Raw genomic sequence first — 26,901 nt, 5'->3', positions numbered from 1 at the left:
GCAGTGCTACCAGAGCAGAATAGAAATCACTGGGATAAAGGATAAATACATTCAGGAGGCTGTTGAAGACACTCTCTTAAGCCAAAGATGCCTGAGATCCACATTGCTTACCGTGGCCTGGCACAGATCAGTAATCATTTGGTTTAGCTAAATGCATCAAGAGTCCTCAATTACTATGCATTCAAGTTGATCAGTGTTAAACCAGTCAGAGCTGCAAACCAAGCACTGTGCTCATTCCCACCATCATCTAATCCACTTCCCATAGTTTGCTGATTGGTCCAGCTTCCAGCTGCTTCTCTCAATTGATCCTCTGTGGATGTTTTCCAAACTAAAATCTTAGAGCAAAGACTGAGCTGGCACGACCGTGGCCGACTCCTGGAAGGAAGCTAAGCCTTGTGTATGCTTAGAAAGAAAATGGACCGTGGGCCTATTTTGCAAAGGAAAGAAATTAACAGACTCACTCCAGCACTTTGGACCACTAAGAGGATGAGGACCTCAGGTTGCTTACTAATCCAAAACCGATTTCAGTTCTTTGTGCTGTCTACTGTAATGTGGAGCGCCAGGATTGGGTCGTGTGATTTGAGCCATCGCTTATTAGGTTATATCTTTGCAGAGTGTGGCTCAGATGACAAAGTGGCAGAGGCAGAGAACATGTTTTGGACCAGTCCTAAAAAGTAAACCAGTGAAAGCCAGTGAACTGCAAGCAGAACTCTGGCGCTGCAGTTTGAGGCTCCATATCCCACATATTCTAGATTCAACAATTCACTGACCATACGGAAGAGAAATGGAATCTAAAACACATGATGACTAGAATAAACACAAAAATAAAGTAGGACAAGTGCGGCTATTGCACTCCTGCCGTTGCATCCCTCCATCTGCTGCCAGTCCCTGTCTTTTTTATTTCACCGTCTCATCTCAAGCGTCATCGAACAGATGTGACAACCTTTTCCGCTGACATTAAAGACAGTGTGATGTACATAAGAGTTTTATACGTGGATGACAGATAACACACTCTGTTCCAGTTCAGCAAATAAATGATCTTGTGCAACATGTGCGCTGCAGATTACAAACATAGAAAGATCTGTCACAACCAGCAGGTACTTGTTTACACGTCTTCACTTCATTAAAGGTTTGCTGGCTGAGCTCCAAAGGGCCAGAGAGTGAATGTCCAGAGAGTTTCAATAACATTACACAGCATCAGTTTGCACAGGAACCCCCATGAGGTTAAAATCTAATAGTCTGCCACTGCCCCTGCTTTAGCTGGTCTATTGCCCTGAGTGGTGCCATTTGAAACTAAATTAGCCACAGAGCTCTCCACAATGGACCTCATTTTGACTGAATCCTTATTTTTAAAGCTGATTTTGAAGAACTTGATTTAAATTCTGAGGTAGTTCACCCAAAACTTTAAATTCACTCATTAGCCTGAGACGCACTCTCATTGAAATGTTTCAGAAAAATATTGAAAAAAATAAATTTGTTTGAAAAAATCCTGCTGGGCAAACTTTTTTTAAACCTACATCTACAAGTAGAGATTGTAAAGCTATGGTCAGTCAACTTTGGGTCCTCTTATTTTGAAAACATTTATTTCTTTTAAAAAGTTGTAGGTGTGATTGTGACCTCAGCCTGCCCTCCATATCTGAAGTGTGCGAATCCCCGAAAACTCGAACCACTTGGGTCTAAATCCTGAGAATCCACCACGACAGGAAGCGAGAGTCGCTTTTTTCCACCCAAGCCCAACGGCAGCAGCTGAGCCGAGGAGGCAGCCAACCTCCCACCACGCTAGTTAACAGCCAGCTGCCTGTGTCTGCTCCTGCAGCAACACACGTGTTTCCCATGATCTCAGCTGATGGCACCAGGAGCCTGGGATCAGAGCCCAGGTCTGGCGTCACGCCGCCTGCGCCAGAAGCGTCTCTGTTGGGTAGAGTGCGCCACACCTCCTCTCTCGGGGGATGCAGGAGCCATGGAGGTTGTGAAGGCGCAGAGCTCTGCCCGGGGAGTGGTGCTGGAGTGTGACCCAGAGGCAAACACTGCACATGTGGAATTAAACAGCAGGGTGTGTGAGCGGACTGTTGTAGTGTGTTTTCACGTTTATGGATTGTCAACATTGCATTGATTGTCTGAGGATGTGACGTAAGACGACATACCCCCGCCAATGCCCAACAATCACTAGATCCAAACTTTTATTTGACTTGTTTTATCACAAATTATTATTATACTGGGGAAAAAAATCTTCCTTGACCCATATTACATCCTTCCACCAAGTTTTGTGGTCATCTGTAGTGTTATCTGTTATTGTTTCTAACTATCACTATCTTTATTTATTGTCCATTTAATACATAAGCTGACTGTTATGAACGTCTCTTTATGCCAGCACAGGCCAGGATGCAGTGAGGATAAAAATAGATGGATTGGTCATTGGAAAATGGAGCAATAAGTCTAAAGAGATGGATCGAGCAGGTAGGCGTAATCTGGAGGAGGTGTGTGAAGAGAAAAAAGAATTTAGAGCTTGAAGGATGTAGGATTCAGTTGAGGGTTAACGGCTCCACAGAGCAGAGAGCAAAGACAAAGCCGTGAGGAGAGAGGAGGCAAAAAAAAGCTTGTTCCTCGACTGACTCATGCGCTCACATGCACGCGTTTTATCACACACACTCATTCGCTCAGCAGGTATTTTAAGGAACACGTCTCTGAAAGCTGCTCTTTTCTTCTCTTGTTAGTTGATGGTGAGCTACATGTACAGTTATATCTGATTTATTCCCTTCTGCTGCTAAACCTGGCTCTTGTGCCGGTACCTGCTGAGGGTTTATATTGTAACACCATTAATTCCTTAAAATGTTTAAAAGCTCTTCTGAAGTTGACCATTTAATTCAGACCAGTCATTAATAGGAGTGAAGTTCTCATGAACCAGCCACAAGCAAAAAGCACTTGACCTGTGCTTCTTTTTTTCTGTCTCCAGGCCATTGGTTCCGTTCAATATTGATATAACAGCAGGCATTGTTAACCTTCACAATTATTCTCTCTGGTTTTGCACCTCCCCCAGAGACCGGCTATTTTTAAAATGCCGGCAATGTTGGGCAGCTATTGTTTAACAAACAAGCTATTGATTTGTGTCGGTTTCAGTTGAGCTGCAGCGAGAAGAGGAGAGAGAGGTACTTTGCAGAATATGTGAGAGCTAACGCCGTTTTAACTGTACAAGCAAACGCATGCTTTTTTTCTTTCAGTGTATAATTTTGCATGCATATATTTAGTTTTCTCTCATATTCTGTTGTATAATGTGGAATTTTGTTTGTTCACAAAAACGTCCAGTTTCTACAGGGTCTTTAAAAAATCCAAAAATGAAATCATCTGAATTTTCCTTAGCCTGGTAGTATTAGAGCATAAAGGCACTTAAAGTTGTGATATTATGAGAAAATAATTGTAAATTTATGAGAATAATAGCAAACTATTGAGAGAATGGAGTCATTATTTTATACGTTTCATGTCAGAGGGGGAATATCAGAAGATCAGCCTGTCGCCTGTGTTAAAATGTGGAATGTGGAGCATCTTATTAAGTTATATTTGAGTTAACTAGTACTTACTCTTTGGGCTCATCAGCACAATATTAGCATAAGTATGATAATAAGAAACTGTCTGTTCTGAAGACAGATCCAGGAAATTGTCTCTTTTGTTAATTTTTTTCTTTTTTGTAATATTATGACTTTTCTCATTAAAGTAGGACTTTATTCTTGTGATAGTACAACATTATTCTCAAAATGACTCAGTTTTCTTTCTTCATCATATTACTAATAGGTTGGTCTTAATTATGTTGACATTCATTTGATGGTACTTTTTTTAATTACTTTTAAGAGAAATGCTGCATGTTGTTTGTAATGTCCTCCTGTGTTGTGGTCCTTTTCTCAACAGTACCGATCAGCACGCTGTATTAAAACTGCAAACAAGACCAATATGGAACACTTTTCTCAGACGATGGATACCGACTGTCTCTGTCTGTAGTTTGTGAGATATTGTGGCTTTTCATGAGTTGTTCTCTGCTCGACTGCTTCACCTCATCTTTAGTTGCTGGGCTTAATATGTGTGGTACTTGACACAATTAAATTAAATTCATTATGGTCTTTAAAAGCAGAAAGACACTTTACTTAGCCTTCTCTTACTCCACACAATTAGTCACTGAAAGTACTTTTCCTTTTCTGTGATTTCAGAAAAAATCCCACCGTTACGCTACATTCCCTGTGATCCCTCTTTGTCAGTAAAGTTTTCCTTAAGTTTACTGTGACAGCTCTTCACCACAAATGATTGTTTTTCTTTGTGTTGCGTGTCATAGTGACGTCATTGTTGCCGCGGCTGTAATGAGCGGCCTCATGTCTGCCTCTGTGTTGCGCTGCGGTCACCTCTCCCCCCGGGAAGTACACACACCAGCAACTTCCAACATGTCTCACAGGGAAGAAAATATCTGCCTGTACTACGATAATAAGGTTTCCCATCTTGATGGAGGAACTAATGATTTGTTTATCAGCGATCACATGAAACTGGTCGAACAGACAGAGCTGTAAAACCGCCGACATTTCAGCACGCGGAGCCTTCTGAGCCAATCGAACGGCAGCCAAGAAAAACAATGGCTCTCACACGTCCACCCTTGAAGGAAATGCCAAACATTACAGTGCTGTATAAATAGAAGGCTCTGACTTTGTAGAGCAAGATAGCGAGATAGAGGACAGGAACCCCCTCTACGACCTCCCCTCTCTTCCTCACTCTCTCTCCCTCGTCTTTATTGCCTTTTTTTGTTTTTCTCTCGGGAAAGTGTGAGCTATTTTTGAGCCGATTTCTTTTGACTTCACCGTGTTTTTCCATCTCCTTTAGTTTACCTTTGTATTTTTTATATGTACCTCTCTTCCTCTCTGCACTGTCTTCTCGACGGCGGGTCACCATGAATAACTGAACAGCCTAGTAACACCTCCTGCTTTATTAATGCCACTACAGTTGAAGTAGCAAATGGCCCTCCTGGACTTACTGTATTGCAGACTCTGACCCAAGGTGAATGCTTTTCTTAAAGAGCAAGAAAGCTGGTATTTAATAGCTTTTGGTCAAGCGGCCTCCTCTCGCTGCTGACAGCTCGGAGCGGTTCAGTATAATTTAACGGTAATGAAAACTTTCCCTTTGCATACGGATAAATGCAGCCTGTGTATGCCTGGACTCACGTGGTACCACAACATGCAGCAGGAGGTGTAGCAGGGAGGTTGCAAAGCGCAGCAGCAGAAAGTCCATCCAGGGTCTGAAATATGAAATAATTGATTTCATTTTGTCAGTTCACACAGTTTATTTGGGAAGACGGAGTAATCCCCAAAACGAAGGTAGTTGCTCTGACTGTTTGATGGGGTTTACCGATGATTCAGCCGGGACAACTCCAACAAGCCTTTCATCTGTAATGTCTTTTTCATCAGATGTATAAAGGTATTTCCCTCGGCTGGCACTCTGCGCTGACACTTTGGAAGATTGAACCCCAGCTGCCAGCATAGGTGGATTTAGGAAACGGCAATCGCACAGGGTATAGCATGCACACCGGAACACAAGGACACACACACATTTGCCACCAAGGCGTTCTCTAGTTGACTCTTTGTCTTTAAAGGTTTCAACAGTTTTTATTTTGCAATTGGAAAACTTTTCAGGAAAATATTATCAATCTATCGTTTTCTTGACAGTCCAGTGAGATATAGGTGTAGGGTTGTTGGGGGCTGGGAATGCAATTTCCAGCTGAAAAGATCCTCTTTTCGGGAGCTGAAATAGCTGCTGATATTGTGTGTAGATTGCTTTTTCACACGATTTGGAGTACATTTGCATATTTATAGAAAATGTCGATATAAGGTAAGCCATTAACTTGGTGCTGTCTTCTTGTGCACATATATACAGAAAACATTCAGATGAAAATATTGAAAAATTTAGGCTGAATTGGTGTCAACTGTCAACAAAACCAAGCTCGTTTTCCTGCAAGGCGAGACAATAGATTTTTTTTTTTACATTCTGCAGTGTGCTTTGTTTTAGTTCCATCACTGCTTATAGGGGAATTGTTTTCCTCCAAAAACATAATAGTCAGTGCAGATTTCTGCTGCGGTTTGTCAGAGTCAGTGTTGTAGCTCTTGGACAAGATGAGTTGGCTTTGAAAATGTCAATGTGTATGACAGTAAACTTAGTCATACAATTGAGCAGCCAAATCGAGGTGGTACATCTCACTTTCATGGCAGTAAAGTAAGCGAAAATGTGCAGATTGAGGAAGAGAATCAATTTAAAAGAAAAGAGAAAATACATTTCTTCAAAGAAACCATCTCCACTTGTTCCTTTCATTTTTGAACTAGCATTTTATCCGAGTCATATAAGCTTGTCTCAGAAAATAAACAGAATCTGAATAGATGAATTACACTGTACTGTCTACTTTGACCACAGTCTGTGACCAGCCAGAGAGATAAGCAGTTTACAACCTAGACATGAGCCACTGGGCTTTGAGCTGGTGCCTCTGTTCTCCTTGTCTTTTTATACTTTTGTTGCTCCAGCACACTCAGCCAAGTCTAAATATCTAATAAGCTGTTCTGCCAACTTCTGATCCTGGATTTGCTCTCACCTGGGCAAATGCACATGAATAATGGAAGCGGCATGAAGTGAGGCAGGGGCATCATTGCTACACAGTGTTGTGTTGAGGCCTGATAAGGCTCTCCACTGCAGCCGAAGAGCCTCGCAGAGCTGATGAGACGACGTCTGACGTTATTAACATTATTACCCACTGGCTGCCAAGCTGTAACAGGAGCATGTATTAAGTGGAGGGCAGAGGAGGGGAGGTGGGTTCTGCTCTCTGTCACAACCCTGTGAAAAATCTCATTTCATTTTGCTTTCATGTATAAATGCATTAAACCAATTAGCAAATCTGGCTTTGGCCTTGTGTTTGACATGAATTGACTGTTTATTTTATTTTCAGTTACTTGCATCACAGCCCTCATCAGCACATTTGACAGACGGCAAAACAGCCTTTGAAAATGAGTGTGGGTGTTTGGAATCATACACACAGCTGCACCCACAGGGACGGGGGGGGGCATGTAGGGCTGACAATCCAGCTTTTAAACATACTAGTGCAGCCTGTTCTTAACATGTCTGTTTGGAATGGGCTGTTAGATTCAACTGTGGTTATGCTGGATGCAGCTTTTTTTCTGAAACTGTAGAAGTGACCTGCAGTAACTGAGCCACAGCAAAGCAAAGACCGACGTCTAGACTCAGTCTGCAGAACCCTGAAGCTGCATCACCACTGCTGCACAAAGAGCTTTTCACTTGTTTCTTCAAAGTTTGGTGAAAGTCGACTCAGTACGCAGAACCCCATACTGCAGTATTTGTGCTCTTTGCTGTTGTTGAGAACCCACCCGTTGTTGAGAAGGCCACCGTTCGACAACAGCAAAAACACTATTAACCATTAGTTAGTAATTAGTAACATTGAACGTATCACATGTCACCAAATTCAACACTGCACTTCCTTGGGCCTTAAGCAATATGCATGCTAAATGCAAAGGAGATAAGATGAACGGTTCTGGAGATACGGATGGATGGATAGAGAGATTTCTGGAATTATTAGATAGATAGACAAAACAAACAGTGGTCATGTTAAGTCAAACTATTGCCTGTTGCCATAAGAAGTACACGATATATTTAATTGACAGAGAGAAACTATCCAAGCAAATGCGAATTCACCAGCAAAGCTAATTTAATATAGAAGTGGGGCATAGTAGCAGCACTCAAAGTCACATTTAAATATACAGGCTGTTGTAGGCAGGAAAACATGCTGGTCCACATACAGATGAGACGCACACACACCCAGTGCTCCCCTCTGTTTCAGAGTTGAGTGATATGAATAAATTGTAAAATCAATATAAGGTGCAGTGTTAGCAGACGTACCCACTTTAATGAAAACATTTTCCCCTAAAAACACTGAGCCTAAATGGATAAGACAAACATGATATAAGAAGGAAGCAACATAATACCTTCAGATGTGTCAGAGTGCAACTTACACACTCTGGATTTATTTTGAAATTGGTTTTGTAATAGGAAGGGTCCACAGTATGGCAGTGCAAGAGTTAAACTTAAGCTAGCCTGCTGAAATGGAAACACCAGCTTGGCTGCATTACTGTTTACATTCTATGAATAGGAATCACATGTTTGATGAAACCAGCCCGCCCTGAGGTCTCTCTGCAGAGAGAGAGAGAGAGAGAAAACAGGAAGAGAGAGGGAAGACTGGGAAAGAGGGAGGCAGGAAGAGAAGAGAGAAAAGGGGGAGAAGATAGGAAAAGGTGAAGGACAGAAAGAATGATGAGGGTGGACCGAGGAAACCAGGTTCCTTTATGATAAAATATTCCTTTTTATCTGGTGAAGCAGCTGCAGTGAGACACACGGCTCCTGTTGACATCCACATGGAAATATAACACAAGTGTAACATGTTGCTTGATCCCACTTATACAATCACGCACTGTAGGTGTGTGTCTGTGTGTCTGTGTTCTGGTCAACTGGAGGGTTGTAATTTTGGATCTGCCCAATTTACTTTTTTCCCAAAACCATCCATGTGAATAACAGTATAGTTTTGTGAGGTCTGGCCAAACTCAGTAGTCCCTGGTCTTGACATGGTCTTCTATGCTTGTGAGTGTTTTTAACCCCCAAATGCTAAAATGATTCGTTCTCCAAAAATGTCACTTTTTCAAACCACTTAGCAGCTGAATTCCACTGAATCCACTCAAACAATGTCCCACTTCATTTTGGTTGCTCTGCTAAGGTGATTAGGGTAAATGCTCATGTTTGGATGCCGGCACTTGAGAGTTTGCTGACATGGTTACTAATGAAAGTATCCATAGACCAGTGCTACGCGAGGGTGTTTTCATGAGGGTTTTTTAATGTGTGCACCCTTGATCAGTATGTGGCTCACGGCAAAATGTGTCAGATTGACCGTCATTGCTCAAACAGGACAGCCATTCTCTGTGGAGGGACACGTGTTGGCTGCAGACGTGGTATTTAGTTGCCTCATAAAGTCATGGATGAAAGCTCTCTCTTTCCTAAAGTGCAAGTCAGAGAGAGAGAAATAAAACTTCTGTCTTATGGTGCCATGTTCGACATCCTCTCTGCTCCATAAAAATGTCAAGCTGCATTTTTCTGATTCCTTACAGGCAGCATTTTCAATTAGTAATGTTTCACAAATCCGATCATTTGTTTCTTCCATCTTTAACCTTTTGCCCCGCTTGGAGTCATGTGAGGAATGCTCACCACATAACAACAGATGGAGGTCACAGACTGGCGGCTGGGCTTGTCCATTGAATAGCATCTGTCTTTGTTTTAGTCCCAAACAACTGTGGAGAATCAACCTGATGGCTTCCATGAATGCAGCTGGTCTCTCACACACCTCTAGCAAACAACTGTTGTACCAGAGCACACTGGGTTTCAAACAGCCACGGTTTAACCAAAACATTTTGTGTTGCCACCCTTATATAAATCGAGAAACCAAGAAGTTTAGATCAAGATTTAAAAGCAATCAGGAAGTGAATGCGGGGGACTGTGTTGTTGTTGTCAAACTGTCCAAACTAAAGGGCAAGCAGTGTTTCTAAACTTAGGAGTTTTTGACGCTCAGAAACTCAGCAGTGGTGTAGACTGCTGGTGTGAACTCAGCTCCAATGATGAGTTTTAAAAGTAAAACAGAGAGGTGTGGATGTACCCTTATATGTGTGTAAGAGTTATAGATACACATTTGGAATTGGATGCATGGAGGCTCCGTGTTAACTATAGCTACCTATAGCTTTTCCTGGAAATTATCACTTATTCTGGAATCAATGAGAACTGATCTCATTGATAGATGTTATGTGGCTCTAGCTGCACCTCAGCACGTTTGGGAGGAATTTATTTATTATATCCAGTCAGTTTTAGCGAATTATATTATATGTCCAGTGTTTTCCTCTCCAGATGAAAAAAAGAGAACATGTTGTTGTGTATTTGTTTACTCTGAGCTGTATTAATTCGATAAGATGTTTGAGGATTCAACCTACCTGTCGTTACCCTGATGCAGTGAGTATTAATAAAAATGAATCATTACAAAAATATATAACTTACTCTATAGATATACAAAAAATCAATAAATATAATCCAGTATTTCAAACACTTTGACGTATGAAATTTAATATAAAATATGGATTTCCATTACAAACCAGAAAGCACAAATTAAAGCTTCTGCACTCGACAATAGTCCCATTAAAAGTAAATATAACTGCTGAACAATACACTTCTGTTGTTGGTCCAGAGGTCGGGGTGTGGTGATTTGTTTTGTTTGTTGCATCATCAAGTGTCCGTTAAGATCCTATTCTGGCTCTGCAATTGTAGGAGTGCAAATTCAGCTGGGAGCAATTTGGTTTTTACAAGAGGATTGTTTACACAAGGATAATCGTCTTTGTTCCACAAATGTCTTCTAGTTCATGCGTCAACTCAGTGAATTCACACACATGTAACCATGTACCCAGGGGATTGTGCTTTTACAAGCAAACTGCCGCTTATATTGTTTCAAAGTTTTGCCAGATTATGAAATGACAGGAGTTTTTTTTTTGGGGCATTCCATAGGATTGTGCCTCTTACACTGGCGGGGGAATTTATTACCATATTTATCTGTTCTGATGGAAGCAGAAAAACACCTCTACACAGACCTGCTCTGTCCTGATGATTGGTTTTATGAAATTAAACAAGATGAAAATTATATAAACTGAGATTATGAATAGCAGTTTTTTCATTTCCAGGCAGCTTTAGCCATACATATTTACAGATTATAAGAGGTTTTTGGACAAACATGCAGTAGCAAAAGAACCACTTGAATGCTATTAAACAGTCTCTTATCAAACCTGAGCAGGCATTGGATGTATGATTGACTGCTGTGCTACTATAAAGCTCATAGAGGTGCAGCTTATTCTTAGAGTGGAATGTATTAGTATCACTCCATGTCCTGTACCTGACAGCAGAACAAGCTTCACATCCCCACAGTGCAGTCTGAAAGGAGAAACATGCTGAAAGTGTCTTTCTCTTTATCCACGTTAAGTTACATATTTTTAAGGTGTCGGTATTTAATGTCAGAGGCAAAAGGACAAATCATGAGCTAATGAGAGTTGACTGAATGTGTGTGTGTGTGTTCTGATAAGGATTATTTATGTAACCCTCCTCAGACAGACTCATGAGACATCAGCCATGTTTTTTGGTTTTTACTTATGTTTCATTCTGTTTCACTGAAAGCTCTGAGTGACACAGAAAAATGTGGCTCCATAATCAGCACAACAACAGATCAGTGTGTATGTGTGTGTGTGTGTGTCTGCCCTCAAGCACCAGCTCAAGCTGTTCTCCTTCCAGATGGGACACTTCACCTTAACAAGAATGGCGAGGTAGACAAAGAGACAGACAGAATTTGTGGCTTGTAAATGTGCAGCTCTGGCCGTGTGTGTGTGTGTGTGTGTGTGTGTGTGTGTGTGTGTGTGTGTGTGTGTGTGTGTGTGTGTGTGTGTGTGTGTGTGTGTGTGTGTGTGTGTGTGTGTGTGTGTGTGTGTGTGTGTGTGTGTGTGTGTGTGTGTGTGTGTGATTTCTATAATGCATTTTAAACACATTCATAAAGTCGTACGTTGGCTTTATAAAACTCTACAAATGTTTATAATCAAGCACTGCACCTTATACCTTCTATACATATGGTGGTGGATGTAACATATTGTGAGCTTAGCATTCATAAAGCTGTATATGTCCAGAGCTGCTCTAACATTTAAAACACATGACTAAAGAAGGATTGTAAATTGTTGTTTCCGGAATGAGATAATATCTTATAAACGACTTTGTAATCTTTAAGTAAAATGTCACCTAGAGCCCGACCGATGTATTGGTACAACAATAAAATTGTCTGACGTCAGCAGACTTGTCTGTATCAGCATCTATGCTTGCAGGTATTTTAACATTGTATGATAAAAAGATTCAATCAATAGGTTTTGGTTGTATTTCTTTGTAGTTTCAAGTATATAGTTAAACTGTAAAATAATAAAGCCTCAATGACTTTTCTCTGTCATATAGATTTGATAACAACATCTTAGGAATTCTGTTTGTTTCACTCCCTAATATCTGCCTCAGCCCCCAAACATCCATATTGGTCAACTCTAATTACAGCTCTGTATAAGGTTATGAGCAGTTCTATAATAACACAGTCAAGAGGACTTATGAGTAGCCTCAAGACAAAAAATGTAATTGAAGACAGTTGCCTCTAATGAGACTGACAAACCGACGGTGACCATAACACGAAACACAGTGACCAATGGTACAAGACTGAGATAATATGTCATGCATGAATAGAAACATTCCAAAGTAGTTATATAAAGCCTCATAAGTGTATTATAATGTCTTATCAATGTGCTTATAAACAAGGCCGTCCCAGAGAGTGTTACCCAAACATCTTTACCACAAAGCTGGTGATAAGTGTCTCCCGTCACAGCCGACACTGTTTCCCCTGAGTGACATAGCTAAAGCTTAATGGGCCTGTTGATGGTGAGTTAAAGCTTGGAGTTAATTATAACACCATGCTCCGTTAAACACAGTCACATTAACATCAGCACAGGCAGCTCTGTCCTGGGGAATAAACTGAGGCCGCTGATTCACTCAACGTTTGAATATGATTGTACAGTTGTAAAAAAAAAGATCCAGCATATAATAGCCATGCACACTACCAGTTTGATCAGCTCAGTAATTGAGGGTTCAGATTCTGTTTCCTTGTTGTGATATAGCTTTCTTGACAGATACGATCCCTCAGCATATTTGTTGTGGTAACATATGGTTTGTTTCTATGAGGAAAAAAGGAGCTGTGGGACTTACGTGATTATTGTTTTTACCCTCAGTTGTATTTGTCAGATACTGAATATACAAAGAGACAGGATTTGTAGAAAATCATTTTCTCAAATGGAATAAAAAAGAGTTGGATTTTCCCTCTGGTGATAGAGTGTGGATACTTGACCAGAGCCTGTCGGGATCATAGACTGGAAATAAAGATGGACGACATGACAGCTCCCTAAAAAGTGATGCCAAGGCGTCTTGAGTGCCTTCTGGTGGCTTGCTGCAGTAATGGTTGTAAATTCCACCTCCTCCATGTTAGTGAATTGGACATAGACCAAAATAAAAGGTCAAAGAAACTTCTCAAATACATATTTTTCTGTAATTTTTAGTTAGTTCTTATCACACTGATTTTTGTAAATTTGGTTTTAATAATTTATTTGAGGCTCCAAATATGATGTGAAATATTCTGCTGAAAGCTGAGACTCACTCCTGATTGATTGAGTTCGTGTATCGATGGGACTCGCTACTGCGGCTCCATCACCTGATTGCTACTGAGCAAGATTGAAATTTTCCCACATTCAGTCCATGAACTGTTCTACGCTTGGGTGTGGTTCAAACACAAAAAAACAGAATGCATGCCGGGTTCCAGGTTAGGGCTCGGTTAGTTTTCTCTCAGGGTTCAGATAGAAAAATGCAGCCCAAGCCTCACTGGTGATCATGAATGGTATGACAATACACAGTTGTTCTTTGTTGCATCAGTTTTAGCTGCTCCCAGATTAAAAATCAGGTGGTTCTATAATGTCCTTGACTGTGTATCATGAGTGACTCAGTCTCACAGATATGAGCTGTGTTTCCTGTTGTTGACATATTCTATCACTGATAGCAGTCGAATGAAAGTGTTTTTCAGCCTCAAGCTGCTATCAGTCATTTCATGCCTTGTGAAATACTGATCTCACGGAATATTTTGACATCATTTATTTGTGTTCATTTGTAATGTTTTATCAAGTCGTTGCAGTCGTTTCAATTATTGTACAAGTCTCTTACTCACATCTGTCGTTCTGAATGAATTTATTTATTTTTTGTCGATTATGTCCAGTGTAAAGGCTAAAGGTTAATATGGTATCATTATATCATATTTGTACCTTGAGTACTCAGACCCAGGGGCCAGCGACCTTACATGTCATCAACAGTTCTTGAAGGTTTCCGTCGCCTCTCTCCTCCTACGTCTGTTTGTCTGATTATTTCTATTTGTGTGCAGTCGAGTTAAATCAAACCTATTGTTGGTGAGAAGTAGCAGAACCTAATGTGTTAGCTCACCACTGAACCCTCTGTTTCTCTAACACTGCACCACTGTGTGATAACAATCACATAAAGCATCTGATGATAAAAGCAGCTAAGGTGAATATTGGAGGAGGACATTATGTGCTTGTGCACACATCTGCATGAATTTCTCATAACTAAAATGCATTCTTAAATAAAGCCACACACACACCTCACACTTATTTGCACACAAGCACAATGCCCATTTGCTTCTATCAGTGTAATATCTGCATGATAGGCTGTGAGGAGTTACTCATTTCATTTATGGATAATGAATTTTGTAACAAAGCCACTGTATGCACAGAACTACTCTCTTCAGTTGAGTGCCTTTCTCAAGCACTTAGCCGCTGCTCAAATCATGTTTGCTTTGAACACTGCTCAGCGTCGAGCCACGGTTTCTGGAGCAGCAGAGGGGAGGAGACGGTGCAAATGAGTCTGAGGCTTCGAGCTGCGTCTCTGACTTTATACAGGCCTGTGTACAGATGCACTGCGCTGGTTCCTGAGATTATGGTGCCTGTCAGTGCAACGGAATGTTAGGATGGAGTCACAGCTCGACAGAGTTAAAAACAAATAGGTTGTGGATGACACAGTTTATTCAATATTCCCTCACATGAGGAATTAAAAGGATGAGGACGACAATGTCTCGTCACAGCCTTAGAATTTTTGTGAATGTTGTTTTCATCTCAAGTCAGGTTTATCTGATTAAGTAGTAAGTAAGTAGTTGCATTTATAGATTCATTTTGGTGATGATACACTAAACACAGTCTCAAGTGCTTTTGGAAATCATTTCCTTTTGGGGCAGACTTAGCACCTTAGGGGAAAGAAAGATGGAATCCACATCCTGTTGTGATGATCTGGTGATAATCTCGTGCTAACTTTACTTAGTAAACAGAAATAAGATAAAATTCTTGGATATGCTTAATGGTGATGAAGAGGGAAGAGCTTGGTGAGTTTACTGGTTGGTTGTGGGTTCAGGGCATATTTCAGGATGTCCGTCAAACAGTTTCAAGAACTGCTGCAACAGCTGGCACCAAGAGTGTTTAATTTGACCCAGTTCCAGTTTGTTAGTTAAACGGTCCCAGCATTTGGTCCATTCATTTTCGTTGATAGGACTTTGGTTACCCGTTGTTTAATCCAAGCTTCAAGTCAGCTTCATAAGAAGAGAATCACTGAGCAATGGCCAGGACAGATATTTTAAATAAATGGACAAATAAATGTTATATCAGATTGGATAGGTGAAGAAATGGTTCCTCTTCTTCTACTACTGCTTCAAAATGTGACATTGTTTGAAAAATATTGACAATGTGAATTAATCACATGAAAAAAAAACTGTGTGTGTGAGTAATGTGGGTAATAAATGTGACACCTGGAGTTTAAGTGGAAAAACAGGAGGCTGTTACTAGATAAAGTTACAGAAAAGCACTCATTGTGCGCAATCATTTCATGCTCAACATTTCCTCACTTTGAAATATGATTTGGAGGAAGCCTTTAAATCTACAGGCTGTCTGTCAGTGTCCCGTGTTCCCCTCCTCTTTATTTCACCTGTATTTTATCGTAGTCTCTAAACTTAGTCATTTTTATGTTTGTTATGCCCTTATCCTCAAAGAGGTCACTCACCAGAGTCTCAAAAGTGTAAAAAGGTTGTTTTTTTACTGATGAGTTATAAAAACTAAGATCCAACCCGTCATCAGTTAGTCCTGCATGACGGTCGTCGTCTTTCAAACTCGACCTCGTCTAATGAAATTGTCACTATCAGCTATCTGAGGTTGTCTGGTTTAATGCTGTATTTTCACGGCTCCTGCTTTGTTTCTTTTAAAAGATTGCGAACTGCGTTCCTGTGCCTGTGAATCAGCGCAGGCGGGTGAATGGGGTGTGGAGGTGGGGTTATTGGTGATTTCTCATGTCAGTGGTTTTAAGGCCACCCAGAGGAGACAGTTTGATATGCAGCCTGTAAGGCGCTGAGATTTGGAGGTCTTGGAGAAGGAGGGGGAGGATCTGAAAATCAATTCCCCTGTTCTTCTCAGGCCATGTTTACACTGTCCGGCTCAGAATTGTTGTCAGGAATATGCTTTGAAAGTTAAAAAATGTTTTTAGGGTTAAGGTGGTATTGCTCGATATACCACAGAGGGTGCAAAAAATGTCAGTGGAAAGTGGGAGGGAGAAAGATGGAAGTGAAAACAAATGAAGGTTAAGAGTTTGTCAGTGTGTGGAGGAATGCAGAGGCCCTCTGTTCTCTACAGCTTCCTCTTTCTCTGTCTTCTTGTGCCGCTATGCATCTGTCTCTCCTCTTCTCTGCTTTTTTATTCACTCCATTGATTTTTGCTTCCTCCCAACCATTCAGCCAGCCTCTATTTCCTCCTTGTACGTTCAGTCATTCCTCTTCCCACATGCCTCCTCAGAAAGAGTCATGTGTTGAAGGCTGCTGCGAAGCTACAGTTGTAAGCTGAGCAGCTGAGAAGTAGATGTACAGGAAATATGTGTGTTAGGGATGATTTTTGCTGAATCTGCACAGGTCAGTCTGGATACTGTGGACAGTTAAAACCAGAAATGGCTGAATTGTACAAAAAAATAGCCCATGAAAACAAGTATTTATTGGTATATTGTGACTGAAATATTGATGCATACCTTTTCTCCTCATGCAGGTATCTGGCCAGCTTCTGTGGGATTTGATGTCACCTTCAGATTGGTTCAACTGAAGATGGAAACACTGGAGTCTGAGCTGACCTGCCCGATCTGCCTGGAGTTGTTTGAAGATCCTTTGCTCTTGCCCTGTGCCCACAGTCTGTGCTTCAACTGTGCCCACCGCATCCTGGTGTCCCACTGCTCCACCAGCAAGCCCCTTGAGTCCATCTCAGCCTTTCAGTGCCCCACGTGCCGTTACGTCATCACGCTGAATCACCGCGGGCTGGAGGGCCTTAAGCGCAATGTGACGCTGCAGAACATCATTGACCGCTTTCAAAAGGCCTCCCTTAGTGGCCCCAACTCCCCTACTGAGAGCCGGCGCCTGCAGCCGCAGCGGCCCTACACCGCCACCATTAGCGGTACAGTAGCTGGAACAATTGGCGGCGGTGGTGGTGGCACGAGTGGAAGCAGTGCCCGCGGCAGCCCGGCCACTTCCAGCCACTCCCACCCGCACGCCAATCACACCAACCACACCAATCACGTGAACCACACCAACGCCAACCACAGCCCGGCTGTCGTTGCTAAAATGGATCCTCGCATCAGCTGCCAGTTCTGCGAGCAGGATCCGCCGCGTGAAGCCGTCAAGACGTGTGTCACGTGCGAGGTGTCGTACTGTGACCGCTGCCTGCGTGCAACACACCCGAACAAGAAGCCATTCACCAGCCACCGCCTGGTGGAGCCGGTGCCAGACACTCACATCCGTAGCCTGACTTGTCTGGAGCATGAGAATGAGAAGGTCAACATGTACTGCTTGGTGGACGATCAGCTCATCTGTGCGCTCTGCAAGCTGGTGGGGCGCCACCGAGAGCACCAGGTGTCCTCGCTCACCGAGCGCTTTGACAAGCTCAAGGTTAGTTCCTCATGTCCTTTCCACTTTACAAAGCATGAAGTCAGATCAGCAACAATATCTATGATCTACCCTCATTTTCTTCTTGTTTGACTTGTGTGATAGTGAAGGTAAGTCACAACTTATAACTGGATTTGATTGAAAGAGAAATTATTTACTCCTGAGCATTGAACCCATTCCCACCCTGACACTGAGGGTCTCATACATAGCCTGCAACATTTATTGTGATATCTTTGTTTGCAGTTTGCCAAACAGCAAAAATCTTTAATCCATCCATCCCTACCTTGGGGATGTTCACTCTGTGCATTTCTGTTGACTGTGAACTTTTGGTACAGCTACAATTGCATCATACACACTCGCAGCAGCTTTTGTTCAGCAAGAAGAACAGAAAGACAGATCCCGAACAGAGAGAGAGAAAGGGACAATTGGGAGGATGTACTGACTAGAAGGGCAGAGAGAGAGGGAGAGCAGGAGGGAGGCCGTGTTACAATAGTCGATGAGCTGGCATTCCCTCTGGCCGCCTAGCTTTCAGAGGCTCTGCGAAAAGAGCAGGACTGCTGAATCAGGGTGAAACTGAACAGAGAGAGGCGCTAGCTGGTGCTAATTCCATCACTAAAGACCTAAAGCCAGACACAGCAGCTGGACTCAAACTTTTACTAGTCAAGTGAATGTACCCACTTTAGGGCTGGGCAAGAAAACAGTATCAATAATTATTGCATGATAACTTTCATCATCATTATCATTTCATCAAATAACAAAGGTTCAATATATATTGATATAATGTTTATGCATTGTGCATAGTGAGGAGGTATAACCATCATTTATCATGCTTATATTTCAATCGTTTGTCATTCACTGCTCATTAAAAAGAGTTTAAACCCACAACAACAACTCAGGAGCAAAATAAATCCTAACGATGCACTATTCATCAGAATAATTATTGGTATCAACTAATATGAACATTTTTTATCCATATATAATTTTTGGACTTATCTTCCAGTCCTAATACAAAACAGGCTTCAGTCTTTAAAAAAATGGGTGAAAAAGTCAGAGTTTGCAGTCTAACTAACTTTAAGATAAATTATTCGATATTTAAAGTAGATAGTTATTTTTGGATAGCTTCTGTCAAACTCTAATAGCCAACAGGAAGGGATTTTTATTGTTTACTGGCATAGAGGGACCCCCTCATTACTAGTTAACACTCTGGTTAAAGCTTTATGACGGTTAAACTGTTTCCATGCACCCCTGATACTCTGCTAATAAGCATCATTATTGCTACAATAAACCAACTGACAGATTCATTCCGAGACACCTGCAGAGTTCCTTCCTCTAACACAACACTTGAGCTAAATTAGTATACGAGGGAATTATATAACAGGCTCCATGGTTCTTTTTATTTTTCTATAATGCATCTGCACAGTTGACCAAACCAAAAATAACGGCGGTAAAATCTCACTGTGTCCATATTAATGTAGGAACTGAAATTTACATACCGAGCAGACATGAATTTTTAATGTAGAGATTCAGGCGTAAGTATTTGTCGCATTGTCTAATAGAGATAACTTAAGTTAGGAAAGCGAGACTGAGATGGTGTATTTTGGGACGACCTGGCCTGGATGAGTATGACGGTATTTTTAACCCGTTAGCATCAATCTTCATGTCATGATTGTCAGCTGCTCCAAATTTGATTGGCAAAATAGCGTTTTATCACTTTTGGATTGTATTGCCTCACAGCAACAAGGTTCCCAGTGTCAATCCTGTTTTGGCCGGGGTCTTTCTGTGTTAAGTTTGAATGTCCTCCCCTTTTATCCTTGCATTTTCTCTGGGAACCCCCACAGTCCAAACAAATGCAGATTGAGATAAGGTTAATTGGAGACTTTAAGTTGACAGTAAGTGTGAATGGTTGTCTGGGTCGCACCCCGCTTGTACCCCACCTCCAGCCCAATGTCAGCTGGCTCCAGCTCCCCCCACGACCCTCAAAGGATCGGTGTTATGGATGGATGGAAGAGAGTTACTCTTGCTTTCATTACCCCTCAGTTAGATTGGTGTAATTCCCTGTATGCTCATGTAAAACAGTCGCCTCTTTGTTGTCTACAGTTAGTAAATTTAAAAACGCAGCTGCTCGCCTTCTAACTGGAAAAAGGGAGCGTGATCACATTACACCAGCGCTGGCCTCTCTTCACTGGCTTGCTGTCAAATTCAAGATTGATTTTAAGATTTTGAACTGCTGCACCTTCACACTCCATCACGATGACTGGGGTCGAGCGACATGATGCCGAGATCGAGGCTCAAAAATATTGATGACCCGGCCTTTGCAGTGGCTGCCCTTCATCTCTGAAACAGTTTGCCCATCCGTATCAGAACCGCTAAGACGCTAGAATAGTTTATATCATTACTTAAGGCCCACTTCTTCTCACTGGAATTCAATCTGTGTTAAATTTGAGACCATTATGTCATTCTTAAATATATATGATGTTTAATGTTTTATTTCTTTTGAATTCTCTATTTATGCTCTGTTTATATATTTATTTTTAACACTTTTATTGTATTGTTTGTTATTTGGAGGGTGTCCAGCACTATGATCAGCTGTGGTTGTTTTAAACGTGCTATAGTGTTCACATGACTAATGGTGCTCTGAAAGGGTCAAGGATGGAAGTAGCAGATGCAAAGCACAGTGTTACATAGTTTATACTGAATGTTGTGCAGATTATCTCAGTCTTCAAAAGTTAATCTCCTACATGTTGACATGCTGCTTTATGTTGTTACTGTAAATCTTTGTAGATTATAGAAATTCCTCCGATGTTTTCAGTCCCAAGGGTGTGAGGGCGTTTCCGTGTTTTCATTGTGTCGAATGAATGTCATTGTGTAGAAATGGACACCTGAGAAAGTGCTTCACTGGCAGTTTCGGGGGCTGTATCTGTGTAGGGAGACGTGTACTCTACAGCATGTGTAGTTTTGTTGGTGGATGTTTCATTCCGACGGAGCATTTGGACTTTTTTGTCGCTCTACAGTACAAAAGTGTGGGTGTAAGAATATGTGAGCACCGTTTCCAGGGACACTGTTAACATTCAACATGCAACAAAAACCCATCTCATTGGGTCCCAGAGGTGAACACAACAACAGCGGTGATGTGCTCGGTGGCATAAAACATCAGTTTTATTTTAGTCCAAATGCAATTCCACGTCCTGTATTATTGATGATTTGCTCCACCCAAAACCTTGCCTCTCACTTTCAGTTTTACTTCAACATGTCAGCAGAATTCCACCTGCTCAGCTTCTCGCATTGACCTGAATCTCAGTTTATTTTCACAAGCATTTGCCCTTTGGTGTACCCTCCTCCCTCCTCCCTCCACCTTCGGCCTCCTCATCCTCTACAGACTGTGGGAGAGCGCTGCTGTAAGTAGCTAGCTCTCCCCCCTCTCCTCTTCCTCTCCACGTCGTGCTCGGCTGTGGTTCTTTTGAACGTTCCCGTCCAAGGCTTTGAACTTTCTGTACTTTTAAATCCCCAGTCAGCCCAAAACGTGGAAGGAGATGGGGCCCAGTCCGAGCTCCGGCTCAGCTCACCGGTGGCAGCTCACTTATAATCCTCCCCTCATTAGTGGCAAAGTGGAGGAGAGGGAGTCCAATCTGTGCAAAGCTAATCATGGAAGGTGTCCGTGATATATGTCTCTCTCTTTTTCTTATTTTTTCTTAACCCATTTAAACACTCTTGATTGAGCTTTCAGTCATATGTAACTGATATGGCTATCGACTGGTCTGCTGAAGTTCCCTAATCAGCCTCTCTAATTGCCCACTAGTCAATAACACTAAAAGAAAATTCACTCTGTAGCCTCAGTTTGACCTCCGCCTGCCTCAGTTTGATCTCTGACCTCTAGATTACCCTTCGCCTTCCTCCACTTCCTCTGTGTGCTGTGTACGCTGAGAGCTGCACTGTCACAAAATGATTTCTCACACATAATGGGAAAGGTAAGCTTCCCTTGGGCGAGGCGGGTGGATATTTCAGGAGAGAAAATGCCAACAAGTGCCAGCGCTGTAAGAGACAGAATGTGGCACAGATGAAACTGCAGGGAAGTGACTTAATTCCCTCAGCAGCTATTAAGCAGAGCTCTTTGAAGCAAAGACATTTTGTGTCGTATAAGTGGCAGACTTTGGTAATAGTGTTTTACTTTGATTTGCTTAAAAGACCCAGCATAAAGGTACTGCACTTTAGATTTTAATTTGTTTTCACACAATCAGATTCACAGAAACCACTTCCAGCTAAGATACATTCTGTTGTAGCAGAGAATAGCTCATCACCTGCTGCTCTGGAAGTGTCTGTATCTGCAGCCTCATTAGGATTTAAATTAGGCAAATGTTGTGGCAGTGCATCATCACGTTCCAGAGGCTGGGTAGAGCAAATTAAAAAAGTGTGTGTTGCACAGGACTTTAGTTTTACATCTGATGGAGCACTGAGAGGGGGGGAAATTTCATCACCCTGGATTAATGACTGGTCACAATTTAATTCACTTTAATTTGCATTCATGAAGTTGATGCTGAAACCTCTGTGATTTAAGAGGTGAAATACTTGAGTGGCTTTGATGCAGTACACTGATCTGCTCAATCTGCAAGAAATGTGTAGTTGCTGTCTTCATGAGATGAGGGTTAGGTGAGGAGGGTGCTCCCGCACGTGTACAGTCAATACGTAGCTGTAGCCAGCAGCTGGTTAGCTTAGCTTATTTGCATTGCCAGCGATAAAACAAATAAGACGTAACGTGTTAATAGTGAATGTCAGGGGTGCTGTTAAGTGGAGTGTTTTAGCTTTGGACCTCGGCAGACCTGCTGTTTCCAGTCATAATGATATGAGTTCATATACAGCTTCATATGTACAGTACAGTCATAAGAGTGGAAGTCCCTCCCACCAGACATCTGTAACATTGATTCCCTCTCCATTTTCAAATCAATCTTTTTAAACTGGCATATTCAGTTTGATTGCTTTCCCATGTGGCCAACCTACATAATGTTTTAATAGTCAACATCAGAGCTGCTATTGTCCCAGGTCAGGTTGACATGTTCACAAATTCATTATTTTGTACGTCCAGATCATTTACATGTCACCTTTCCAATGTTTTAAAATTGTTTTGTTTGTCATAAGTCTCTGTTTTCTTTTTTACTCCATCAGAGAAATTGTCAGCGTAGTCACCTGCGCCTCAGTCGTCCGCATCTTTGTGGCAGTGTATGCAACTCAATAGTATCTGAAGAGCCCACTTGTTTGACAAAGACAGATATAGTTTGAACACATCGCAAGAATAAGAAGTCGTCTTTCTCTTCTTCTCCGTATTACTGGCTGTTCATTTACTGACTCTCTGGCTCCTAACGGTTTGAAGTGTGTGTGCTATAGCAGCAAGTGCTAATGAGCTGACATGTCAGCAAAGCTTACTGCTGACATGCGTGACACTCAGACCGACAGTCGACTTAAGCGGCAGATAAACTTAAATACTTGTGATGTTTGACTTTCCTGCGGCATCACATGTGTGCTAACGCTACAGCAGTGGGATTTGTCATCTGTCATTGTGTGTGTGTGTGTGTGTGTGTGTGTGTGTGTGTGTGTGTGTGTGTGTGTGTGTGTGTGTGTGTGTGTGTGTGTGTGTGTGTGTGTGTGTCTCTCCAGGGTCTTGACAGGTCTCCCACTTACTTGCACTAGATGATAGTCTATTATTCACATAAGAAGAATGATGAGCTATGTAAAATATTTCCAGGCGATTATTGGATTAATTCCTGTTTTGGAAGAAGCGAGTCATAGCACACTGAGGCCACCCACCCCCACCTCTCCTCCACCCCGTATCCTCTCTGCCCTTTTGCTTTCTTTGCTTTCTTAACCCCCCCCCTCTCGTATCTTCCACTTCCCTTCTGTCTAAGCTCCTTAAGCCACTGTCTACTAACTCTTTTAATGTGCATCCTGTCTGCTCCTGCTGCCGACTGCGCCATCACTGCATTCAAATACAGTTTTTGCTAAATCCAGAAGGGAGTTTGCACACGTGTGCATGATCACACAACACACACGATGCAAATTCATGTGCATTTAATCGCACCACACTCACTTCCCGACTGTCTTTTCATACACAATCACACACACACACACACACACACACACACACAAACAGCACTGCACACAGCAATACAATGCAGCATTGTTATGCTGTAGTTTTGCGTATGTAGGTACTCAAACACTGCTCTTCCCACCTGTTCTCTCTCAGTCTTTTTCTCCCCCTCCCTCATTTGGCCTCTAGTCGGTCCGTCTTGTTTAAGTTGAACCCCCCACTCCTCTCCACCCTCAGTCGCCCACAAACCCTCTGCAGCCGCTCATGTTGCTGGTGAGAGGGAGACTCACAGCCCTCCAGTGTGTTTTGTGTGTAGGAGGGTATACAATCACTTTCAAAATTATGAAAGCCTGTGTGGTATTTACAGGTGTGTGTGTGTGTGTGTGTGTGTGTGTGTGTGTGTGTGTGTGTGTGTGTGTGTGTGTGTGTGTGTGTGTGTGTGTCTGACATGTGTGTGTGTGTGTCTGACATGTGTGGAGTGATTGGGAGCAGAGTGTGTGATGCCAGGGGAAATCATGGTTCTATCTGGAGAACAGTGGGAGATGGTGCACAGTGAGTCATGCTAACGGAGCCGCCAAGACTCTAGTAGAAAGCTTTTAGTGTGTGTGCACGCTGCTTCTTTGAGTTAACGTGCCTATCAGGACGCATGCACATGTTTGTGGATGTGCCAGAGCCTATACTTCACTTCACTGGCGTCCTGTCGATGCATCATGCATGTGATGTGAAAAGCTGCTTTAATCATACCAGCATATCATAAAATTTAGTAGGTCATGATAAAGAAAGCTTATCAAGTCACTCCCGGCCATTGCATCATGCATATGCACAATTTATGCAGAAAGCAAGTGGAAAGCTTTTAAGGGCTTTGGTGTCCTCAGTGATAAAATGCAACACAGGAGGAGGGAAATAACTCACATAACTCATCTCTGCTGTGTGTATGTTTGAGAATGATGTATAAATGTATTTGTTCCATTTATCCATTATCTGATGCCTCTGCTCAGCTCCATAAAACCAGAGCAGGGTTCATTGGTTTTCTCACTTCAGGCGGCTACATCATGATGCTGATAATCACTGTAGGATGCTCACCTGAAATGAACGTGTTTGTATGGGCTCCAGCTCCGATTGGCGTTAGTAAAAATATGACACCCAGGTGAATGTGCTAATTTCTTCTTCTTCCCAATTTGGTAGCATGGATACTGGCTCAGCAGCTTCTGGCATCAGAATTTGAAAGAGGGGCTGAAGTAAAAGATATAAAATTGTAACCGTCGTAACTTTGTCACTGGTCTCCATGGTACTTCCTTCACTGCTGGCAGTGGGAGAGGAATCGATCACCTGTACTAGCTGGTGTACCCGTGTTAAAAAAACTTCATAGAACCGCTGACATTATAGGTATAATTTAGGTATATTATGATTTGTGTAATTATATGTATGATTCACTTATTCTGAAAATAAAACAAATGTTCAATTTAATGTTCAGTTATACTGATTATTAAATATGTGTTCCTGGTCTGGAAGCCTCAAATAATTAATAAATCTTTATAGAGTTTTATTGTCACATGAGAACACTGTTTTAGAGGATTTATCACGCTCCATAGGATATAATTCCTGGGTACACTCTGCTCTGAAAAACACTGTATATCAGCACAAATATTTAGGAGTATCAACTTCAGCCTGGGTCCCAATTTCTGTTTTTTAAATACGTCCAGGAGCCCTGCATGATTTTTCTTCCTTTTGCCACCTCTCTTTTTTTGCCCTTTTTCAGCTTAAAACCTTAACTTGCAGCCTTGGGTGTATTTTAGTGTGAAGCTGTAAGAAGCTGACAACATAGCAAAGCTCAGCTGAGCCTCTGACACTTTTGGCACTCGAAGAAAATCAGTTTAACTAAGCAGCTGATAAATACAAGATGTGCGTTCCCGTCGCATCTACCACACAAACATATGCATCCATGCATGCCAGATTGAGATTTGTATATGTTGTGTCTTATTTTGTTGCAGAAGCTGAATGTGTTTGTATACAACATGGTGGATAATAATGCATGGCTGATCATAAACTCATTACTATTTATGTATTTCAGTCAGATGGCTGGCAGCAGCACAACACAAGAGGATTTACACATTCACAATCAACAGCGGAAAACTCTTCCTGCGTCTTGCTGATGTTATTTTTTCTTTGAATTCCAAGCATTTTGATTCCATCCCTTTCAGACAGTGCCATGTTATTTTCCCTGCGATATCTGAGTAAGCACATGCTGGTATTAATCTACAGCAATCTGTGGCACAGATCACATTTATATGAGGAGAAGGGAGGGGCTCTGAGGAAACTGATGACACATGCAGTCTAAGAACATTACCACAAGGCTTGATTTAGAAATTACATTTCCGTGTCTCTGGGGAATTTGTAAGATCGTGAAAGTTTGATAAAGTCGACGGGTATATAACAGTTGTCTAATTATGTCTTGTGGCTTTGGGACAAAGGCAGCAAAGAATTAAAGTATTTACACTGAGAGTGGAATGTCAGCATCGAACCTTCTATTCTCTCCTCTGTCGTATGTTTTGGTGTCTGTGCATGTGCTTCCTTTTTGCCTGGGCTGCATGTGATCAACACTGCATCCTGTTGTGAGGCTGCCAGGCAGGAATAGTGTGTCACCACTGGAAAGATGTTCAGTTTGAACTATTGACACCAGTGTGAGACGAATAGCACGTTGTCACTGGCCTGAGGATGACAGGGACCTCTGATTCATCCCCAAAACTTAAAATAGCTCCGTGGTCACTGTTCCTCTGAGCTGCACCAGCAGAGCAGTAATCATAGTTTATAACAGCCATGAATCATTTGAAGTATCAGAAGGCTGAAGAGTGAAGTTAAAAAGGTTTATTGAATACTCACCCATTTAACTATTTCCATTATTATTTTAAGTTACTTTCGTGGTTTGATGGTTTGCCAACATTCTATAATAAATTATACACTCTTTTACTTTTAAATGTTTAAAGCTACTTTAGTCAATATTTGTGTATTAATAATGGATGAAACTCCTGAAAATGTGAGGGGTGTTCAAATAATGAAAAACAGATTGAATTATCCTCGACCTTGTAGTTTTCCTCTGCTCTGTGGAACTTTGCTGCTTTTTTTCAGGTCATTGTTT

At 41.8% G+C, this 26,901-nt stretch overlaps 1 protein-coding gene across 6 annotated transcripts in view; it reads left to right on the top strand.

The window, feature by feature from the left end:
• The window catches only part of mid2 (midline 2), a 143,241-nt gene that overhangs the window by 54,259 nt on the left and 62,081 nt on the right, over window positions 1-26,901 (top strand). For all 6 annotated transcript variants that reach the window (XM_020085263.2, XM_020085247.2, XM_069531481.1 and 3 more), the window contains one exon: window positions 16,803-17,692. In XM_020085263.2, the coding sequence (XP_019940822.1) occupies window positions 16,859-17,692 (834 nt within the window). In that variant the 5' untranslated portion in view covers window positions 16,803-16,858. The remainder of the gene's footprint in view (window positions 1-16,802; window positions 17,693-26,901) is intronic.

This window comes from Paralichthys olivaceus, chromosome 9 (assembly GCF_024713975.1).
Source record: "Paralichthys olivaceus isolate ysfri-2021 chromosome 9, ASM2471397v2, whole genome shotgun sequence".
NCBI classification, from domain to species: domain Eukaryota; kingdom Metazoa; phylum Chordata; class Actinopteri; order Pleuronectiformes; family Paralichthyidae; genus Paralichthys; species Paralichthys olivaceus.
This window is presented reverse-complemented; position numbering and strand designations above follow the sequence as displayed.